This window comes from Martes martes, assembly GCF_963455335.1.
Source record: "Martes martes genome assembly, chromosome: 14".
In the NCBI taxonomy this organism is placed as follows: domain Eukaryota; kingdom Metazoa; phylum Chordata; class Mammalia; order Carnivora; family Mustelidae; genus Martes; species Martes martes.
Window position 1 is genome coordinate 57,425,907 of NC_137902.1, and position 22,360 is coordinate 57,448,266.

At 36.9% G+C, this 22,360-nt stretch overlaps 1 protein-coding gene across 2 annotated transcripts in view; it reads right to left on the minus strand.

The window, feature by feature from the left end:
* MYPN (myopalladin) overlaps nt 1-22,360 on the minus strand; it is a 102,665-nt gene that overhangs the window by 67,055 nt on the left and 13,250 nt on the right. For both annotated transcript variants that reach the window (XM_080823590.1, XM_080823589.1), the window contains exon 2: nt 20,157-21,059. In XM_080823590.1, coding sequence (XP_080679716.1) covers nt 20,157-21,058 — 902 coding nt within the window. In that variant the 5' untranslated portion in view covers nt 21,059. The remainder of the gene's footprint in view (nt 1-20,156; nt 21,060-22,360) is intronic.

Genomic DNA, 22,360 nt, shown 5'->3' on the forward strand with positions numbered 1-22,360 from the left:
GTTATAGTCATATTCTATTCCTTCATTGTATTTAACCTTATTTTTTGTATACATAAAGGTTTTTCTCTTTTTGAAATTTTGAGATACACTTTCTCCTAATAGATCAAAATATACCCTAAATCTAGTGCATGGCTTTGTTCTAGTCTCCAGTCTGATCACATTCTTTCCTCTTTTTTTTTTTCCTTTCTTCAACCAACTTCTTATCTTATCAATTCCTTTTTTAGAATATTTTTAAATTTTCATCTTTACAGTCATATTCCATTCCTTCATCATGTTTACCTTTATTTCCATACATATATATAAGTTTTCCTTTTTTTTTTTTAAATTTTGGGAGGTAGTTTCTTCTACCAGACCAAAATACATCCAAAATCAAGTGTGTGGCTCTGTTCTATTCACCAGATTATCTATATCTATATCTATATCTATATCTATTGATATCTGTATATAATTTTTTTTCTTTTTTTCCTCTTTTCTTCTCCCCCCTGTTTCAGGTCTCTCCCGATTTGGGTAGTTTATATTTTTCTTGGGTTGTTGCTACCCTTTTAGTATTTTATTCTCTCATTCATCTATTCTTATCTGGATAAAATGACAAGGTGGGAAAACTCACCACAAAAAAAAAGAACAAGAGGCAGTACTGATGGTTAGGGACCTAATCAATACAGACATTAGTAAGATGTCAGAACTAGAGTTCAGAATGACAATTATCAAGGTGCTAGCTGGGCTTGAAAAAAGATTGGAAGATCTAGAGAATCCTTTCTGGAGTAATAAAAGAACCAAAATCTAACCAAGTTGAAATTTAAAAAGCTATTAATGAGATGCCATTAAAAATGGAAGCTCTAACTACCAGGATAAATGAGAAAGAAGAGAGAATTTGTGATATAGAAGACCAAATGATGGAGAATAAAGAAGCTGAGAAAAAGAGAGATAAATAACTACTGGACCACAAAGGGAGAATTTGAGAGATAAGTGATACCGTAAGATGAAACAATATTAGAATAATTGGAATCCCAGAAGAAAAAGAAAGAGAGAGGGGGGCAGAAGGTATATTGGAGTGACTTATAGCAGAGAATTTCCCTAATTTGGTGAAGGGAATAAGCATCAAAATCCAGGAGACACAGAGAACCCTCTTCAAAACCAATAAAAATAGGTCCACACCCCATCCTCTAATAGTAAAACTGACAAGTCTTAGTGACAAAGAGAAAATCCTGAAAGCAGCTTGGGACAAGAGGTCTGTAACATAAAACGGTAGAAATATTAGATTGGCAGCAGACCTATCCACAGAGACCTGGCAGACCAGAAAGGACTGGCATGATATATTCAGAGACTAAATGAGGAAAATATGCATTCAAGAATACTATATCCAGCTATGCTGTCATTGAAAATAGGAGGGGAGATAAAAAGCTTCAGGACAAACAAAAACTAAAAGAATTTGCAAACACCAAACCAGTCCTATGGGAAATATTGAAAGGGGTTTTCTAAGCAAAGAGAGAGCCTAAAAGTAACAGACCAGGAAGGAACAGAGACAATATACAGTGACAACCACCTTACAGACAATACAATGGCACTAAATTCCTATCTTTCAATAGTTACCCTGAATGTAAATGGGCTAAATGCCCCCAATCAAAAGACACAGTGTATCAGAATGGTTAAAAATCAAGACCCATTGACATGCTGTCTGCAAGAAACTCATTTTAAACCCAAAGACACCTCCGAGGCACCTGGGTGGCTTGGTGGGTTAAAGCCTCTGTCTTCAGCTCAGGTTGTAGTCTCAGGGTCCTGGGATCAAGTCCCACATTGGGCTCTCTGCTCAGTGGGGAGCCTGCTTCCCTCTCTCTCTCTGCCTACCTCTCTGCCTACTTGTGATCTCTCTCTCTGTCAAATAAATTAAAAAAAAAAACTTAAAAAAAATAGACCCAAAGTCACCTCCAGATTTAAAGTCAGGGGGAGGAAAACCATTTACCATGCTAATGGACATCAAAAGAAAGCTGAGGTGGCAATCCTTATACCAGACAAATTAGATTTTAAGCCAAAGACTATAATAAGAGATGAGGAAGAACACTATATCATACTTAAAGGGTCAGTTCAACAAGAAGTTCTAAAATTTTAAATATATATGCCCCTAACATGGGAGCAGCCTATTATAGAAACCAATTAATAACAAAATCAAAGAAATACAAGAACAATAATACAATAATAGTAAAGGACTTTAACACCCCCCCTCACTGAAATGGACAGATCATCTAAACAAAAGATCAGTAAGGAAATAAAGGCTTTAAATGACACACTGGACCAGATGGACATCACAGATATATTTAGAACATTCCATCCCACAGCATCAGAATACACATTCTTCTCTAGTGCACATGGAACATTCTCCAGAATAGATCACATCCTGGGTCACAAATCAGGTTTCAACTAGAACCAAAAGATTGGGATCATTCCCTGCATATTTTCAGACCACAATGCTTTGAAACTAGAACTCAACCACAAGAGGAAATTTGGAAAGAACTGAAATACATGGAGGCTAAAGAGCATCCTACTAAAGAATGAATGGGTCAACCAGGAAATTAAAGAAGAATTGAAAAAATTCAAGGAAACAAGTGAAAGTGAAAACACAACTGTTCAAAATCTTTGGGACACAACAAAGGTGATTCTGAGAGAAAAGTATATAGCAATACAAGCCTTTCTCAAGAAACAAGAATGGTCTCAAACACAACCTAACCCTACACCTAAAGGAGCTAGAGAAAGAAGAGCAAAGAAAGCCTAAGCCCAGCAGGAGAAAAGAAATAATAAAGATCAGAGCAGAAATCAATGAAATAGAAACCAAAAGAACAGTAGAATAGATCAGCAGAACTAGGAGCTGGTTCTTTGAAAAAGTAATAAGATTGATAAAGCCCTGGCCAGACTTATCAAAAAGAGAAAGAGAGAGGGATAGAGAGATAGAGAGATAGAGAAAGGACCCAAATAAATAAAATCATGAATGAAAGAGGAGAGATCACAATCAACACCAAAGAAATACAAACAATTAAAAGAACATAGGAGAAACTACACACAAGCAAATTTGACAATCTGAAAGAAATGGATGCATTCTTGGGGACATATAAACTATCAAAACTGAACCAGGAATAAATAGAAAACCTAAAGAGACCCATAACCAGTAAGGAGATTGAAACAGTCATCAAAAATCTCCCAACAAACAAGAGAACAGGGCCAGACAGCTTCCCAAGGTAATTCTACCAAATATTTAAAGAAGAATTAATACCTATTCTCCCAAAACTGTTTCAAAAAATAGAAGTGGAAGGAAAACTTCCAAACACATTTTATGAGGCCAGCATTACCTTGATCCCAAAACCAGAGAAAGACACCATCAAAAAGCAGAATTAAGGGTATGGGCTATGATGAGTGCTGTGAAATGTGTAAACCTGACGATTCACAGACCTGTACCTCTGGGGATAAAAATACATTATATGTTTATTAAAATAAAAAATTAAAAAAAAAGCAGAATTAAGGACTAATATCATTGATGAACACAGATGCAAAAATTCTCATCAAAATGCTAGCCAATATGATCCAACAGTACATTAAAAGGATTATTCACCACGACCAAATGGGATTTATTCCTGGGCTGCAAGGTTGGTTCAACATCCGCAAATCAATCAATGTGATACAATACCTTAATAAATGAAAGAACAAGAACCATATGATACTCTCAATAGATGTTGAAAAAGCTTTTGACAGAGTACAGCATCCTTTCTCGATCAAAACTCTTCACAGCGTAGGAATGGAGGGTACATACCTCAATATCATCAAACTATCTATGAAAAACCCATGCAAATATCATTCTCAATGGGGAAAAACTGAAAGCTTTTCCCCTAAGGTCAGAAACACAGCAGGGCTGTCTACTATCACCACTGCCATTCCACATAGTAGTAGATGTCCTAGCCTCAGCAATCAGACAACAAAAGGAAATAAAAGGCATCTGATTCAGCAAAGAGGAAGTCAAACTCTCACTCTTTGCAGATGATATGATAATTTATGTGGAAAACCCAAAAGACTCTACTCCAAAACTGTTAGAACTCATAGAGGAATTCAGTAAAGTGTCAGGACATAAAATCAATGCACAAAAATCAGTTGCATTTCTATACACCAACAGCAGGACAAAAGAAAGAGAAACTAAGGAGTTGATCCCATTTACAATTGCACACAAAACTATAAGATACCTAGGAATAAACCTTATCAAAGAGGCAAAGAATGTGTACTCAGAAAACTGTGAAGTCCTCATGGAAGAAATTGAGGAAGACACCAAGAAACCATGGAATGAGCAAGACGTTCCATGCTCATGGATTGGAGGAACAAATATTGTGAAAATTTCTATGCTACCTAAAACAATCTACACATTTAATGCAATCTCTATAAAAAACCATCAATTTTTTTTCAAAGAAATGGAACAAATAATCTTAAAATTTATATGGGACCAGAAAAGACCCTGAATAGCCAGAGGAATGTTGAAAAAGAAAACCAAAGCTGGCGACATCACAATTTCAGACTTCAAGCTCTATTACAAAGCTGTAATCATCAAGATAGTATGCTACTGGCACAAAAACAGACACATAGATCAATGGAACAGAATAGAGAGCCCAGAAATGGACCTTCAACTCTATGGTCAACTAATCTTCGACAAAGCAGGAAAGACTGTCCAATGGAAAAAAGACAGTCTCTTCAACAAATGGTCTTGGGAAAATTGGATAGTCACATGTAGAAACTGGACCATTTCCTTACACCACACACAAAAATAGACTCAAAATGGATGAAAGACCTCAATGTGAGACAGGAATCCATCAAACTCCTTGAGGAGAACACAGGCAGCAAACTCTTCGACCTCAGCTGCAGCAACTTCTTCCTAGACACATCGCCAAAGGCAAGGGAAGCAAGGGCAAAAATGAACTACTGCAACTTCATCAAAATCGAAAGCTTTTGCACAGCAAAGGAAACAGTCAACAAAACCGAAAGACAACCAACAGCATGGGAGAAGATATTTGCAAATGACATATCAGATAAAGGGCTAGCATCCAAAATCTATGAAGAACTTATCAAACTCAACACCCAAAGAACAAAGAATCCAATGAAGAAATGGGCAGAGGACATGAACAGACATTTCTGCAGAGAAGACATCTAAATGGCCAACAGACACATGAAAAAGTGCTCACCATCACTGGGCATCAGAGAATACAAATAAAAACCACAGTGAGACCTAACATCAGTCAGAATGGTTAAAAATAACAAGTCAGGAAAGGACAGATGTTAGTGAGGATGGGGAGAAAGGGGAACCCTCCTACCCTGTTGGTGGGAATGCAAGCTGGTGCAGCCACTCTGGAAAACAGTATGGAGTTTCCTCAAAAAGTTTAAAATAAAGCTACCCTACGACCCAGCAATCGCACTACTGAGTATCTGTCCTAAAGATACAAATACAGTGATCCGAAGAGGCACGTGTACCCCAATGTTTATAGCAGCAATGTACACAATAGCCAAACTATGTAAAGAACCTAGATGTCCATCAACAGATAAATGGATAAAGAAGAGGTGGTATATGCATACAATGGAATACTATGCAGCCATCAAGAAATGAAATCTTGTCATTTGCAATGGCGTGGATGGAACTAGAGGGTATTATGCTGAGCGAAATAAGTCAGAGAAAGACAATTATCATATGATTGCTCTGATATGAGGAATTTGAGAGGCAGGGCAGGGGCTTGTGAGGGGTAGGGAGGGAAAAAATGAAACAAGATGGGATCGGGAGGGAGACAAACCATAAGACTCTTAATCTCACGAAACAAACTGAAGGTTGCTGGATGGTAGGAGGGGAGGTATAGGTTGGCTGGGTTATGGACTTCAGGGAGGCTATGTGCTATGGTGAGTGCTAGGAATTGTGTAAGACTGGTGATTCACAGACCTGTACCTCTGAAACAAATCATACATTATATGTTAATTTAAAAAAGTTAAAAAAAAAAGATAATAACTCCAGGTCAAAACAAACAAACAAATAGTTGTACAAGCAAGGAAACATTCATTTTACCCTACCTGGATTGTCAGTGAATAATACGTACATACTAAGAAGAAAGTAAACATTAATTTTTTTTTTTTTTGTAGAAAGACAGAGAGAGCGAGAACATGAGTGGGCCAGATGAGATCATGACCTGATCTCAAGAGTCAGTCACTTAACCAACTGAGCCTCCGAGATGCCCCACATAAAATATTTTTTAAACAACCTTGTAATATTATTATAGTGAGGCAGTGAAGGAACAGAAGTGCTGGTTTATTAAAGAGGCGCTGAACTCCCATCTTCTCGAACAGAAAGTCAATAGAAAATAGTTAACATCAATATGCCAAGCGATAGTGGTACAAGTATATTACAGTAGTTCTCAAAGTATAGTTCACTTTCTGTGAAGACAAAGCTATTTTTATATAATATTAAAATATTATTTGCCTTTTCACCATGTTGACATTTACACTGCTGGTGCAAAAGCCACAGGAGGTAAAACTGTTATAGTTGCTTTAGCCGGACAAATTAAGGCATTGTCAAAAATTGACTTGTGGTCGTTGTGTTCCTCACCTCCATGCCACAGTTAAAAAAATTTTCAGTTTCATTTAAAAATGTCCTCAGTGAAGCAGTACAAATCATTACTTTTATTAAACCTCAACCTTGCGCCTATATCTTTTTAATATTCTGGGTGGTGAAATGGGAAGTAGCACAAAGCATTTCTATAGGATGTGAAAGAGCATTTGTGTGTGTGTTTTTTTGAGTTGAACTAAGCATTAAATGCATAGAACAATATTTGAACTTGAAAGAACAACTGATAAATTATGGTTATTCAGATTTGGGAGTCTGGCAGATGTTTTTTCACAAATGAAAGAAGCCTTTTGTTTCAAGTAAAAATAACTGATACCTTTGTTGTCAATGAAAAAACTGGAGCTTTCAAGGAAAAGTTAAAATTTTGGAAAATTTGTATCCCCCGCTGTAAATTTAGGGCTTCCCAATACTTAAAGATTTTTTGATAAAATCAAATGATGATATTAACGCATTTTTTTACTATTAAATAATAAAATGTGTCAACTTTTGGAAAATCCATAATACTCATTTTCCAAATTACCAATGCATGATATTATCCATTTAAAGTCCAAGACGGAAGGTCCTCAGTCTCATAAAGTCCAAGACGGACAAAGGGCTTTAGTATAGCAGAGTATAAAAGTTAATTGATATGGTTTCAGATTTCACATTGCAGCTAACCTTTAAGGAAGCACCGCTAGCCGAATTTTGATGTAGTACCAAACAGGAATAGCCATATTACCTGAAAAGGCTATTGAAATACTCCTCTTATTTCCAACTACATATCTATAAGGCCAGATTTTAAAAATTTACTTCAACCCAAACAACATATTACAATAAACTGAATGCAGAGACATGAGAATCTAGCTGTCTTCTATTTTGCCAGACATTAAAGAGATTTACAAGAAATGTAAAAGAGGGGGCACCTGGGTGGCTCAGTGGGTTAAACCTCTGCCTTCGGCTCAGGTCATGATCTCAGGGTCCTGGGATCGAGCCCCACATCGGGCTCTCTGCTCAGCAGGGAGCCTGCTTCCTCCTCTCTCTCTGCCTGCCTCTCTGCCTTCTTGTGATCTCTCGGTCTCTCTCTCTCTCTGTTAAATAAATAAATAAAATATTTAAAAAAAAAAGAAATGTAAAAGAGTGCCACTCTTCTCACTAAATTTTTTTGAAAATACAGTTATTTTGGGGGCGCCTGGGTGGCTCAGTGGCTTAAAGCCTCTGCCTTCGGCTCAGGTCATGATCTCAGGGGCCTGGGATTGAGCCCCACATAGGGCTCTCTGCTCAGCAGGGAGCCTGCTTCCTCCTCTCTCTCCGCCTGCCTCTCTGCCTACTTGTGACTTCTGTCAAATAAATAAATAAATAAATAAATCTTAAAAAAAAAAGAAAATACAGTTATTTTTCGTGAAATTATTTAATATTAGCATGTTCATTATTGTTATTTAAAAATGAATAAGAAATGCCTATTTAGAACATTTCTCAGTTTTCATTTCTAATATGATCATTTCAGATGTAATTCACATATGCAAGCCCTCTTTTGGGCCTCAATAACTTTTAAGACTGTACAAGTGTCCTGAGAACAAAAATTATGAGAACTGCTGGAGTATGATTTGGAAATACAGAGGTAAAGAGATAGGAAACTGCAAAAAAGAGTTGACATTGGTCTGTTCTTTAATGTTACTTGACTTTTTAAGCCCTGTACCTGTATTAATTTAATAAAGCAAATAGAAATAACTATTTCAAGACAAATAAACAAATACGTTCCCTTACATAAACATTATGAGGTTACCTCATTTCTTTAATGTTTTTCTTCCTTACCAAAATGGGAGTGGAAACATCTAGAGCAATTGGACAGCCAGAAGGCGATAAGTGGAATGATTCAAATGCCCAAACTCTCTGTCAGAAGTGATTTTGTGCTGCTACTCAGAGGGCAAGGATAGATTCAGCCAGTCCCAAAGAAAAAATCAGTAATCGTCACTCTGACTTTTAACACCGTGACCCACTCAGAAATAACACACCGGTCAGGCTACCTTCTCAAAAAGTGTTAAACTTTATCCAGCTTCCCTGAAGACATTTGAAGATAAGGAGGAAAACACACTCTCTTCAAACATTTATCCATGTTAGGGAATGCTTTCACAGAAACGCCCTGCCCAAGGTGTGTGTTTTAGGACGCCAAAGCCTCATGACACAGAATGACAGTGGTGCCAGACGTGATTCATGGCTCAGCAGAAATGAGTCAGTGATCTGGGAAAATAAGGCAGGTCCAAATGAAAAAGAAGGGCCCGGCTTTTGTGCACTCAGGATAGCTTGCCAGATCTGCTAATTTGGCTGGCTACCAAGCCTGGGAATGAAGACACTTGAAGAGACACATTTTTCAGATTTAACTGGATTTTTGGTTACTGCTGTTAGGTTACTATTTTATCAAAACTATGGCTCAGATAAATGTTATGACTCATTGCTTTAGCACATTAACGACTTCTAAATGTAATTTGAATGTGTTATTCTGACTCACCAGCAATAATGCTCATTAAAAGAATGATTACTCAGAGCGTTTCTTTAGCCCTGTCCCAGCCCTTCCAACGTCCCTATCCTACCTCCTATTATTGCCACTCCATGTTTGTTTCCTTTACTAACCTATCTATCACTTATAATTATACAGTGGTTTGTAGGTTTATTTGTTTAGTATTTCTCTCTCTGCCTGAACAGCAAACACCACTGGTTGGAGATAATCAAGTTTGTTTTGTTTATCACCTGTTTTTCTGGTTCCTGGCACAGTGTATGGCACATCAGAGCTGCTCCAAAAAATGTTTGCTGTATGGATAGTAAATGAATGAATTCATATTAGGATGATTAGCGCCTCAAGCCTGTTTTGTTTTCATTCTTCAAGGTTTGGTGGCTAAAAGAGAACTTTCCTTGAATTGCCTTTAACCAGCTTTGTCTAACAATGCCTGATCTCTTATGTGGAGGGTGGAGGGCCTAAAACAGACGAAAGTAGTTTACTTCGTGAGTCCTCAGCTCTCTCCGTTCCGCAGAGGGACTCTTCCCTAGGCAGAGTGCATTGGACTCTGGACTCTATGGGAAAATAAGATTATAGTAGACATTTTCTAACAAAACTCAAAGCTATGTTGGACTTTTGCAACACAATTTGGTGTTTTGTATGTCCTGTTTGCTACTGAGTTAACAAACTCAAATGTTCATGACCAGTGGCTGTATTTCAATCATGGGGCTGTGGGTATACAAGGAAGGGCATGGGTCTATGCTTGAAATTTTATTAAAATTTACTGAGTTCTGGGGTGCCTGGGTGGCTCAGTGGGTTAAGCCTCTGCCTTCGGCTCAGGTCATGATCTCAGGATTGAGCCCCGCATTGGGCTCTCTGTTCAGCAGGGAGCCTGCTTCCCACCACCACCACCCCCCGCCTGCCTCTCTGCCTACTTGTGATCTCTCTCTCTGTCGAATAAATAAATAAAATCTTAAAAAAAAAAAGTGGGTTAAAATTTATGAGTTTTTCGAGGTGGAAACTTCTTGTTAACTTAAGAGAAACATAAATAAGCACTTGGTTAATATCAAGTTATCAAGATCTAGCTAATTTTAATACTAAGGGTGAAGATTAATAAAGTGAAAATGAAAACAATTCCTAAATAATTTTTTAAAGAAGTACATTACTTTGGGTAGGGCTGACTAGAAACTTTTTGTTGCCTCTTTCTAGAACTCTTACGTTTTCTTTTTCTCATAGTACTTATTACTAAATTACTACATAATTTACTTATTTATTAAATTTACAGTTTGTCATCTATTTCCTTCACCTCAACTAGAATAGAATATGGCAGGAAACTTAGCTTTAGTTACTAATGAATTTCAAGTGCCTCGAATAGTTCCTGATGCATAGTGAATACTTGAATAAATTTTTATTGAGTGAATGAACAAATGAACATATTAAATTTTTTAGTTTTGTTGATGCAGTGTACTTGAATCTTTGCAATATTGATATTTTAAAGTACAATTTTTTTTCTTCTGTTACACTATGTTAATCTTTCTGTCAGAATAAATTCTTCTATTCATTCAATTTGGAACCACTTTGATGGTATTGATTTTGTTTATCTCAAGAATTTAAGTTTGGCTAAACATTATAAAATCAATATTCTTTACCATATCAAAAGAATCAAGGGGAAAATCATACAATGATCTTAATAGATACAGAAAAATGTTTTATAAAATTCAACATCCACTCATGATTTAAAAAATCTTAATCTTCTTAAGCAAAAGAAACCGACAACAAAATCTTATGTAAGGGTGAAAAATGGAAAGTATTCCCTTTAAGACTATAAATAAGACTAGAATACCCACTGTCACCATTTCTTTTTAACACTGTACTGGAGGGTTTAACCAGTTTAATAAGTCAAGAAAATGAAATATAAGATACAGGACTGGAAAGGAAGATCACCCGTCCAAAAATCTATAGATTTTTGCTGCTAGAATGCAGCAACGTTTTTGGTTAGAAGAACCAATATACAGGTGGGTGAGGGGATGGGATAACTGGGTGATGGGCATTAAGGAGGGTATGTGACGTGATGAGCACAGGGTGTTATATGCAACTGATAAATTATTGAACACTGTATCTGAAACTAATGATATACTCTATGTTGGTTAATTGAATTTAAATTAAAAAAAGAAAAAGAAAAATATACAAAAGTTGATTGCACTTCTTTATATAACAATCATAGGATGCAATTTTTTAAAAAAGCTATCATTTATATAGAGTGAAAATGAGATACTTTTGGATAAATCTAGCCAAATATTTGTATGATTCAGAGAAAAAAATTATTTAAGCTTACTATTTAGGTAATCTAAATAAATGGAGAAACATATTATGATCCTGAATATGAAACCTCAATATTTTATTTTTAAAAAGATACATTTTTTGAGAACGAGTGAGAGAATGCGTAGGGGATGGGGCGGGGGGTGGGAAGGAAAGAGAGAATCTCAGGGTGACTCCCTGCTGAGTGCAGAACCCAACTTGGAGTTTGATCTCACAGCCCTGAGGTCATGACCTGAGCCAAAATCAAGAGTCAGACGCACAACCGACGGAGCCATCCAGGTGCCCTGAAGCCTCAATATTTTAAAGATGTCAAATTCCCCCTAAATTGGTCTACAGATTCAATGCAATCTCCAAATCTTAATAAATTAAAAAATTCTTATGAAATTTGATATGATGATTCTAAAATTTATATTGTAGAGCAAAAGGCCAAGAAGAACTAAAATTCCTTAAAATGAAAAAGCTGGAAATAAGAATTATGAAAACTCTATTGCAATGAGATAAATAAACCACAGGAAAGGAATACAAAGCTCAGAGCTAGATCCACGTATTTATGGAATTCTAACTTATGAAGGAGCTGGCATTATAGATCAATTGGGGGGATACACTTTTCAATAAACTGGAGCTGAGACAGTTGATTACCCAATCTAAAGATAATATAAATGGATCCTCTGTTTTACACCATACACAAAAATCAGCTTTAAATGGATTAAGAAATTAAATGTGAAAGACAAAATTACAAAACTTTAGAAGATAATATATAAGAATATTTTATGTTGAGGTTAGGAAAAATTTCTTAAGCTAGACACACACTATAGAAACCAAAACCACAAAAAATAATTAATTTTATACCAAAGTTAAAAATATCTAATTATTAGAGATACCATAGAGAAAATAAGGAGGCAAGTCAAAGTAGGAAAGGATATTTTCATAATATACATGTCAATATGTCATATGATTAGTACCTTAATCATATTTTTTAGAAGTCTTACAATTCAATAAGAAAAGAACAAACTGACAGAAAAATGAATGAAAGATGTAAAGAGGTCCTTCATATAAGTGAATCCTGAATGGTCAACAAACACAGTTTTTAAAATTCTCAGCTTCATCAGTAATTACAGAAATGAAAAATTAAAATTACAACAAGCTAACACTTCATACCTTTCTGACTGGCAAAAATTTAGAAGTCTGGTAATATCAGTATTGGCAATGATGTAGGACAACCAGAGCTCTCATACAATGTTGATGGGAATGCAAGTTGAAATAATTTCTTTGGAAAAATGTGATATTATTATAAAGTTGAAGTTGTACAAACTCCATCAGCAATTCCATGCCTAGACATACTCATGTATCAGGAGAATATATTAGAATGTTTATAACAACATTGTTCATCTTAAGAAAAAACCTAGGAACAACCCAAATGTACACCAACAAATACAATCCTCTAGCCTTGCAGTGAAATCCTATACAGCGATGAAAATGAGTGGATTAGAGTTACTTGCAACATCATGGATATAGTTTTTGGAGAAAAAAATTCAAGCAGCAGAAGAATATAAACATCACTATCCTACTTATATTAAAAAATTTTTAAATATGTAAATTTTACTAATATTATTTTTTAAACTTTTTATTATGGAAACTGTCAAGCATATACAAGGTAGAGACTCTGTATAATGGGCCACCAGGCACATATCCCTTAGCTTCAATAAATTATCAACAAGTGGCATATGTATTTCTTTTATATTCTCCACTTTTTCCCACCTTGAATTATTTTAATGTAAGTCCAGGATTTTGTATTATTTCATCTGTAAATGCTTCCATACCAATATTGTTTAGGGACATAAAAATATGTTGTGAAACTATGAAGAAAAATTGTTAAGAAGAATTTAAAGAGAAAACACAGGATTTGAACTAGTGATTACTTCTGAAAGGGGAGGACGGGAGAGGATTAGGAAGACAGCAGTCTTAAAAATAATGGTAATGTGAGCACACAGATGTTTGTCCTTATCATTCTTAACCCATGAACACGCATATGTACGTGCGCGCGCACACACACACACACACACACACACACAAATTCTTCAGTATCTAGTCAAAATACACTTTAGAAAACAATTCAGGCAATTCAGTCTGATGATCCGTGTCCATTTTGGGAGTGTATGTGAAGTCAAGAGTCTGATTAAAGAAAGTTGGTAGGCAATGGCAGGAACTTATGCAGAGGCCCTTGGAGAGCTTGACTTATAGCCTCTGGAGTCTGTGGGGGTACAGAGGTTTATACCCAATTCTTACCTCAGAAACTTTTATTTTATTTATTTATTTTTTAAAGAGTTTATTTATTTATTTGACAGAGATCACAAGTAGGCAGGCAGAGAGAGAGGGGGAAGCAGGCTCCCTGCTGGGCAGAAAGCCTGATGCAGGGCTCAATCCCAGGACCCTGAGATCATGACCTGAGCTGAAGGCAGAGGCTTAACCCACTGAGCCACCCAGGTGTCCCCAGCCTCAGAAATTTTTAAGGTGACGGGATATTTAGTATTGCCCAAAAGAGAAGGACAATAGAAAGAGCTTCAGTGGAAGCAGCCTAGATTTCCAGACTTTATGGGACAAAGATGTGGCTTTTCCCATGGACCCAGTGGACACCACAGAAGCTAGCCTGGCGTTCCACCTCAAAACAGAACTCGCTTCAAAGAACCGCCTACGAGGCTGAGGTGACTCCAACAGAGAGAGTGTGAGAAGTGTACTGTTGGAGTAAGAACTGAGCAACAGGTCCTAAAGTGTTACCTGGAGATTGCAGCCTCTGGGTCAAGGAACAGAGTGTGGGGAAGGTCCCTCCCTCTGAGGTAGTTTCCGAAGAAAATGCAAAAATTCTCAGCACAGCAGCAGACAGCAGTTTGTTAAAACACAGGTGTTTGGGCCTCATTTTTAGAGACCCTGATTCAGGAGGTATAAGGTGGAACTACAAATCTGCATATTCACCAAGGTCTCCGATGATGCTGGCCAGCTGGTTCAGGAACCCACTTTGAGTAGCGGGTTCTAGGAGGCTCTCAAAACGTAGCCTCTTCTGCCTCTCTGGACTTATTCTCAAACCATTTCCTTCTCACTCTATGTTCAGGTGACATCAGTTCTTTCAAGTCCTTAAAGTCAATGATGATCTTGTAGCCTTAAGAGCTTCGAATCTTCTGTTCCCTCACTCTGAGATACTTTTTCCTAAGCCCCACTTTGCCAGGCTAACTCCTAGAGATCTTTTATTTCTCAGCTTAAATACCGCTTTTTAATACAACCTTCTTCAGCCTACCTATAAGGTTTGGTGCCTTCACTACATGCACCCTCCTATATCACATTTATCACAAGTACAATTATGTAAGAATTTTGGGAATTTTTGTTTATTATCTGTGTTCCTTACTAGACCCTAAGCTCCATGAAGGCAGGGAATTTTTCTTGTTTTTGCTGTTTTAATCTTAGTGCCTATAACAATACATGGCACATAGTAGGCACTTACTATTGGTTGGATAAATGAATGAAGGCATCTAGATTTTCCCAAAAGGTAGAAGAAAAAGCCCCTAAATAATATAATATTTCAAATATTTGTACAACATATTAACTATATATCATATACAATTGTTTATAATAATATTTTTATAATTCCCCTGTGTCATTTAAAACATCCTCTGTCTTTGTAACTAATTTATTTCCTGATCATGTCACTTGCAAGCTATTGTCCAGAAGCAGCAAAAGCAAAACCCAACAGCCAAAGCAGGCATTGATGCCTATAAAGGGTAAATTTGTGCTGCTTCAGAAGGTTGTGCACAAGCAAACATACTTAGTGTGACCCAGCTGCACATTCCTGGGAAAAGAATTTGAAGTCAGGATACAAAACGGGATCACAGCCATTTGCTGTGAATTCCAACAGACGCTTTCATCTGTGGGTGATGCATGAATGTGTTTCATTTTCTAAGGCCCCTCCTCCCATGAAGCTATATCCAAGATTAACAAGCTTTTTCAAAAGGCTACCTTCAGTGAAGTAGGATTTCACCTCTACAAAACAAAGCAATTTCTGCCCAGTTAACATGGAAATCAACAAATACACCAAAAACAATTTTTCAATTTGCTAAATCAGAGTTACAAGAGTATGGATAACATACTGATTACACAGAGGGGCACCCAGATCCAAGGTTAGACCTCAGTTGCCAGGTACGCTTATTACATTTTCTTGCAAAATTAGTGAAAAGGATACGTTTCTTATTGACTGCCACGTTCCTACATGGCAAGCCAAAATGTCTCATTATTATTTTAATGTATTTTTAAGGTATTCTCCGGATCAAAATCTGTGCTCCTGGGTTCTATGGGGATGCCTTAGGAGTTTCGGGCTTCTTCCACTCCAACACTCTTCAATCTCAAAAGCTCTAATTTTATCCTTAAAAAGTGTGTGTGTGTGTTTGTGTGTGTGTGTGTGAGTGAGTGAGAGAGAAAGAGAGAGAGTGTTGGGATAACATGTAACAGATTCATTGCTGGGAGAAAACTGGGAGGGAGTTACTGCTAAAAGAAGGTTGGAAAACACTACTTCAGTCTGGCACTAGTAGAAGTTAGTTCCAAGTGTTATCTGTTTATATATAGTCCCTTTGTAATTACAGAGATATTGTGTCCAGATTTCCTAGTGTCCAGGTCATTCCTTGGAATGTCTCCAGTTCCACTACCCTCTCATTTGACCTTCAGTCGTGCATTTCCAACTGCCTATTGGAAATCATCCCTTGGTCTCCTCAGACTCAAATCATCAACTCCGCCATTCATCAGTCATCTCTTCCATTTTCTTAGTCCTTGACAGTGACCCCAGTATTCTCTCAGGCACCCGGCTTCAAACGTGAGGAGTAACATTTTTTTACTCATCCTTCCTATCCAGTCAGCCACCAAGTTTGGCTTGATTTCTTGTCTTCTAAATCTTGCTCCCACTGCCCACATTCAAATCTGATCAGAGCATCTGACCCCTGGGATATCTCCCTCAGCTTCCTCAGTGGCCTACTCTCTTCATTCTTTTCAAGTCTAACTCCTCCTTCCAGACTAACTCTACTTAAATGTTCCCTTTCATCTTGGTACTTCTCAATACACAACCTTGTAAATGGCTTCTAGGTGGTTTTGAAACCAAGTCTGAACTATTCTGTTTTGCTTTCAAGGCTCTGCAAAATCATTTGGCTCTACTCTCTTTTCAGGTTAGCCCAGTCTCCTCCCTGTCATATAAAAATATTCCTCTCCCGGCGTCTGTGCCTTTATATGAACATGTTAAATTGACCTGACCTAAAAGCTCTTCTCTTGTCTCGGCTCACCTGTTACCCCATGTTCTTCACATAGCCAAGGAACTTGCAGTTCCTTGAAAACACTTGTCTTCAGACCTTTGCACTCGCTTCCTCCTCCACCCTTGGTCTCTTCAAACTAGAGGCACCTCCTTTGTGAATGCTTCCTTTCTTCTGCACTCGAGACAAAATAATCACATCTTCTTTTGAGTTGCTGTTGCGTTCTATATATACTTCTGTTATAGCCCTTATCATACGATATTGCACCATTTTGACTACATTCCTGTCTGATTGCCTTTTCGATTGTGAGCTACCCTCTCAGGATAGTTTTAGACTTGGTTTCAAAACAAGGTCCCTGACCTCCAATAACTCACATTTGTTTCGTACTCCCAGTGAGTCACTTTAGTAATTCAATAGGTATTTGTTGAATGATTGAATGAATAAATCCTAAATCCTCTCAATCTTTCTCATCCTACATGTCCAAAGTCTTCTTTGATCTTTCTAGTCCTCCATCCCTTCTCTGAAGCCTGATAGTTCTTATGGTTTTGTACTATATAAACTTGGATGATTTCTTTAATTGAATCACAAGCTCCTTGAGGTCAGGAACATGTCTTATATTGTCTCTGTCACTGCAATAATCAAAGTGCAGAGCACATAGTAAAAATATATTTGCTGTCCAATTAATTAGAGTTATGTAAACTCTGGGCTTAAGACAATAATGACAGCTAATAGAAAATTCTAAACTTTTTGGAATATAATTGCTGCTGTAAATTAAATACTAGTTCATTCAGAAAATATTTAATGAATACCTAGAAATTTTCTGGCACCAAACCAATGGTTGGAATACAGGCATGAATTCTACCAGGAAAGAAATTCTTCCAGGTAAAATTAGTATTGCTACATAGAAGCTGTGTACATTTTTTTCACTTTAAAATTTGTAAATTTGTATTTGGTTGATTAAGTAGTTTTTGAGTGACCACTAGATTACTTTGTTGGGGGGGGGGTGGGTAGCTTATAATTCTTCCTGGCTCATTTTTCTCACAGGAATACTGAATTCTTTTTTGTATCTGAGATTGTCACAGTCAAGAAATGGGGAGAATCAATCCTGAATGATGTGGTCTAGTTTTTCTGGTTTTTTTGGGTCCATTCTATGTTTAGAAATTAGTGGGTTGGACAAGACTAATCTAAGTAAGTTGTGTGTGTATTATAACTTGAGTACTCACCACCTTACTTAGATTGACCAAATGTCACTGAGTGATTTCCATCACGGTTCTGTGATGACATCTCACCAGCATTACCAACAATACTCCCCGAGAGTGTCATCAGGCATGATTAGAATAGAAGGTTAGATACTGACCTGTGTCATACAGTTTCAACCCTTTGTCATATCTTAGGCCATATGACCGAATCCTGATTTAAACTGATTGAGTTTCTTATTTTCCTGTTTCTTTATGCATTAGTTTACTTAACATTTCTTAGTGATTACTATGGGCCAGAAATAGACAAAGGAGATATGAAGGTGTTCAGGATACAAAGGAGAACCCCTGCCCTCAAGGAGCTCATTTGCATAACTGGATAGTAGTGTATATGACATTGCAGAAATAGTATTTAACATTGCATTCTGTTGCCTTTGAAAACCAAAATTCAATATATGAGTATGTCTTTGGGTAAAAATCTCTTGAATCAATAGGTAAATATAAATAAAACTATTATTATTAATACTATTACTGTCCTATAATATGAATACTGTGTGAGAAAAAGATGAGACCCTATTTACACACCTAGAATAAATGTTAAATAGTAATGAAGTCATTCTACTAGTAAGTAAATTGTTAGGAAGACAAAGTGATTGTTACAGGACTCTAAATACCAGTAATTCTCTACAAAAGCAACATACTTAAAGCTCTTTATTCACATACTATTACATTGTAATATTAGAGTTTGCAAATGTCATCCTGGGGCTGCCGTCAGATCCAGGTTGTGGGACCTGAAGCTCAGATATGTGGAAGGGCCCCTTTAAAAAATGAAATAAAATAAAACCACAAAATTAGGCATAGTTTATGCAAATGAGGAGCCCTGAGGCTTAAGCTTCATTTGCTTCAAAGAAAAGCTAACTGGTAGGCACATAAAAGATTGATATCAGGGGTGTCTGGGTGGCTCAATAGTGAAGCGGCTGCCTTTGGCTCAGGTCGTGAACCCAGGGGTCCTGGGATGGAGCCCCGTGTTGTGCTCCCTGCTCAGTGGGAAGCCTCCTTCTCCCTTTCCCAGTCCCCCTGCTTGTGTTCTCTCTCTCTCTATCTCTCTCTCTCTCTTGCTGTGTCTCTCTCTGTCGAATAAATAAAAAAAAGATCTTAAAAAAAAAAAAGATTGATATTCTCTCTACTCATTAGTCATATTAGGGAAAGACTTGGGCATTAGGGAGAATAGTATTCATTAAGCTGTTATGAAGAAGTTTATAATAAATACAATACATGTAAAATGAATCTTTAAATTGATTTTACTTAGCTACAAACTTACTCTATCTTTATTCTATTAGTCTTTATTCTATCATTTGGCTTTCTTTAAAATTGAAAAAATACCTCTGGAATTCATTGAGTTTAAGTCTTAAATATTTTCTTGTTTTAAGCTTCAGGCTGTAGACTTATGCTGTCCAATACCTTAGTCACTGACCACATGTGGTATTGGGCACTTGAAATGTGGCTGGTGCAACCTAGGACCTAAATTTCAAATTACATTTAATTTTAATTAATTTAAATTTAAAAACTGATAATTTTGCTGTTATGAATTTTTGAGGTATGTTTGGAACAACTTGAGTATGTTAAGCTACTTTTTCAACTGTAAACATGAAATCTAAATGCAGATTAAGTATTTCCTAGGAAAATTAAGTAGTCAAATTGAGATGTGCTGTTATAAATGTAGAATTCACACTGGATATCTTAATAGTTTATATTGATTACCTGTTGAAATAATAATATTTTAATATATTGATAAAATAACACATATTTTAAAAGCTTATCTCACCCAGTTCTTCTTACTTTTCGAAAATGTGACTACTTGAAGGGGTGCCTGGGTGGCTCAGTGGGTTAAGCCTCTGTCTTCAGCTCAGGTCATGATCTTGGAGTCCTGGGATCGAGCCCCACTTCGGGCTCTCTGTTCAGTGGGGAGCCTGCTTCCCCCTCTCTCTCTGCCTGCCTCTCTGCCTGCCTGTGATCTCTCTCTCTGTCAAATAAATAAAATAAAACATTTTTTAAAAAAAGAAAAGAAAATGTGACTACTTGAAAAATTTCAATTGCAAAATTTGGCTAATATTATATTTCTATTGGAGAGTGCTACATTAGACTTTGACTTTTTCTCAAAGAGTACATAGTTTTTGAAACCACATACTTAAAAGACAAATATGTGAGCGAATCAGGGTAGATGGAAAGCAATTACCAAGCATTACTAATGGGATGTTTTTTACCTTACTTGGGGTGGTGGAATTCCTACCACTATGCAATCCAACTGTACTCTGGTTCCTTCTGGAACTTCCCTGCTCCGTAACTTTTGAGTGAACCGAGGAGGTTGCCCCAGAGGTTCTTCATAGTACAAAGATGAAGGTGAAGAGCCTGGGGTGGTGTCTCCACCAGCTGCCTCACTGGCAGCCTGCTCAGCTTCACGCCTCTTAGCTTCCTGCCTTTCAAGGGCGTGATTCACTTCATTATCCCTAGTATCTGCAGGGATAGGGATGGGAACAGAAGATCTTTCTCTTCTTTCTGAGATATCTGACAAACTGGAGCTATTTTCCTGCGTAAGTTTGTTTTGAGATTCCAGTTTACTCTTGTGGTTTTTGCAGGCACGAGGTCTAATCCTTTTGGAGCTATGGGCTTTGAAAAGGGAGGACAGCTCTTCAATGAAATCGGCAGCTTTATTTAAGAATACTTTTTTGGACTGGGTTTCAGAGCTATACTGTGGCCTTTTTGCCTCATGGGGACTCTCTTTAGAGCTGGTAGGACCTCGAGAGTTATCCTGACAGAAGTTGGGGTCAAAACTTGATTTAGGTGAGTGTTTCATTTGATCAGACGAAAGACGTTTTCTGGCTTGAGCTTCATCTGCTTTCTCCAAAGGGTCATGATTGATGGCCAGTCTTGCCAGATTGACACTTTCATCTAATTCTTCTTGGCTCAGGAAGGCTGAAAGATCTGGAAGGTCATCTTGGCCTCCTCCTCCTTCAGCAGCTCCAGAAGGATTGCCAAAATGGAAAGGGTTGGGGGACGGTTCTGCTCGACTTCTCTCATTGTTTCCCCGGTGTCTAGTTTCTGCCAAATAGCTCTCTCTTAGAAGCTGAGATATGGAAGTAGAAGCTTCTATGCTGTCGTCTTGCATGCTGTCACGAAATAATAATAATAATAATAACAAAAAGTTCGATCATTTCTAAAGAATAATAGGTCTACAAGCATGATGGAGTCTTAAGATCTTAGAGTTTAAAATAAAAAGTTGCCTAATTTTGATACTTCTACAAAATTTACAGTAAAGACTTAAAGATTAACCTCAAATTGTAAAGTGAAGATGAACTGAATGAGACTGCCCTGAAATATAAAATAAAAACATGGGTAATAACCATTCTATTAAGTTCTTTAATACAAGTTCAATTGTGAAAGTTATGAAGTAACCATAGAGATAGTAAATGCAATTTCTAAGCACAGTTTTGATGATATCTATAAAGGGCTTTTAGTTATAAAGACCTCTCCTACACAGAGATTTGCTGTCCATACTCTCCCCTTTACCTTGAATGCAATAAAATAATAGGCGTTAAAAGATACGGACAACAACAGTTTTCCGTTTCATTCATAAAAAGCTCTACATAAACTGACATTATCTCTTATGGTTTCAAGACTTTTTCACTCAGCTTCACCCACACTGGTTTCTTATTATTTCTGAAATGTTCTAAAGTTACATCTGAAATGCCTCAGAACATTTGACTTGCTGTTGCCTGTACCTGGAGTGTTATTTCTGACAATGCTATGTGACTCACTTCTCACTTCCCTCAATTATCTATCTATTCTCTCCTCAGTAGTTCCTTCTTTATGGCCCAACATAAGACAGAAATACCTTTCCAGCTTATCCTTTTTACAAAGTTTGGTTTTCCCAGTACCACTTATCTTCATAAGAAATACCTGGCATGCACATTTTTAGCAGCTTGTCGTTTTCCTCCCACTAAAATACAACTTCCACCAATGCAAGGACTTTGATCCCCAAAAATAATTGTTAAACTAATGAATAAATTCTTCTTTGAAATGGGAAAAAAAAGGTACAGGTAACATAATCCATTTAATTACTGAAAACATTAATTTGATCCAGTTCATGAAAATAAATAATGCTTTGGTCTTTGACTAGAGACAAGTTGTTTAAATTCAATGTTGTTTAGAGGTTCAATCTGCTCTTGAAAAGTGTAATGATTTAGCCTTTTCAAATAAGGTATAATTAATTTAATTCCTACGAAGATATGAGTTAGAGCCTAGATTTTTAAAAATCTCTTATATTAACATTGGTGAAGAGGGGATATAGGAGACAGGGAAATGAGGTTTAATACAGGACACCCCTATATTGTATTTCACTGTATACCCTTTCCTGACTTTTGAGTGTCAATTATATGAGGCTATTACTGATTCAAAAAATAAATAATTT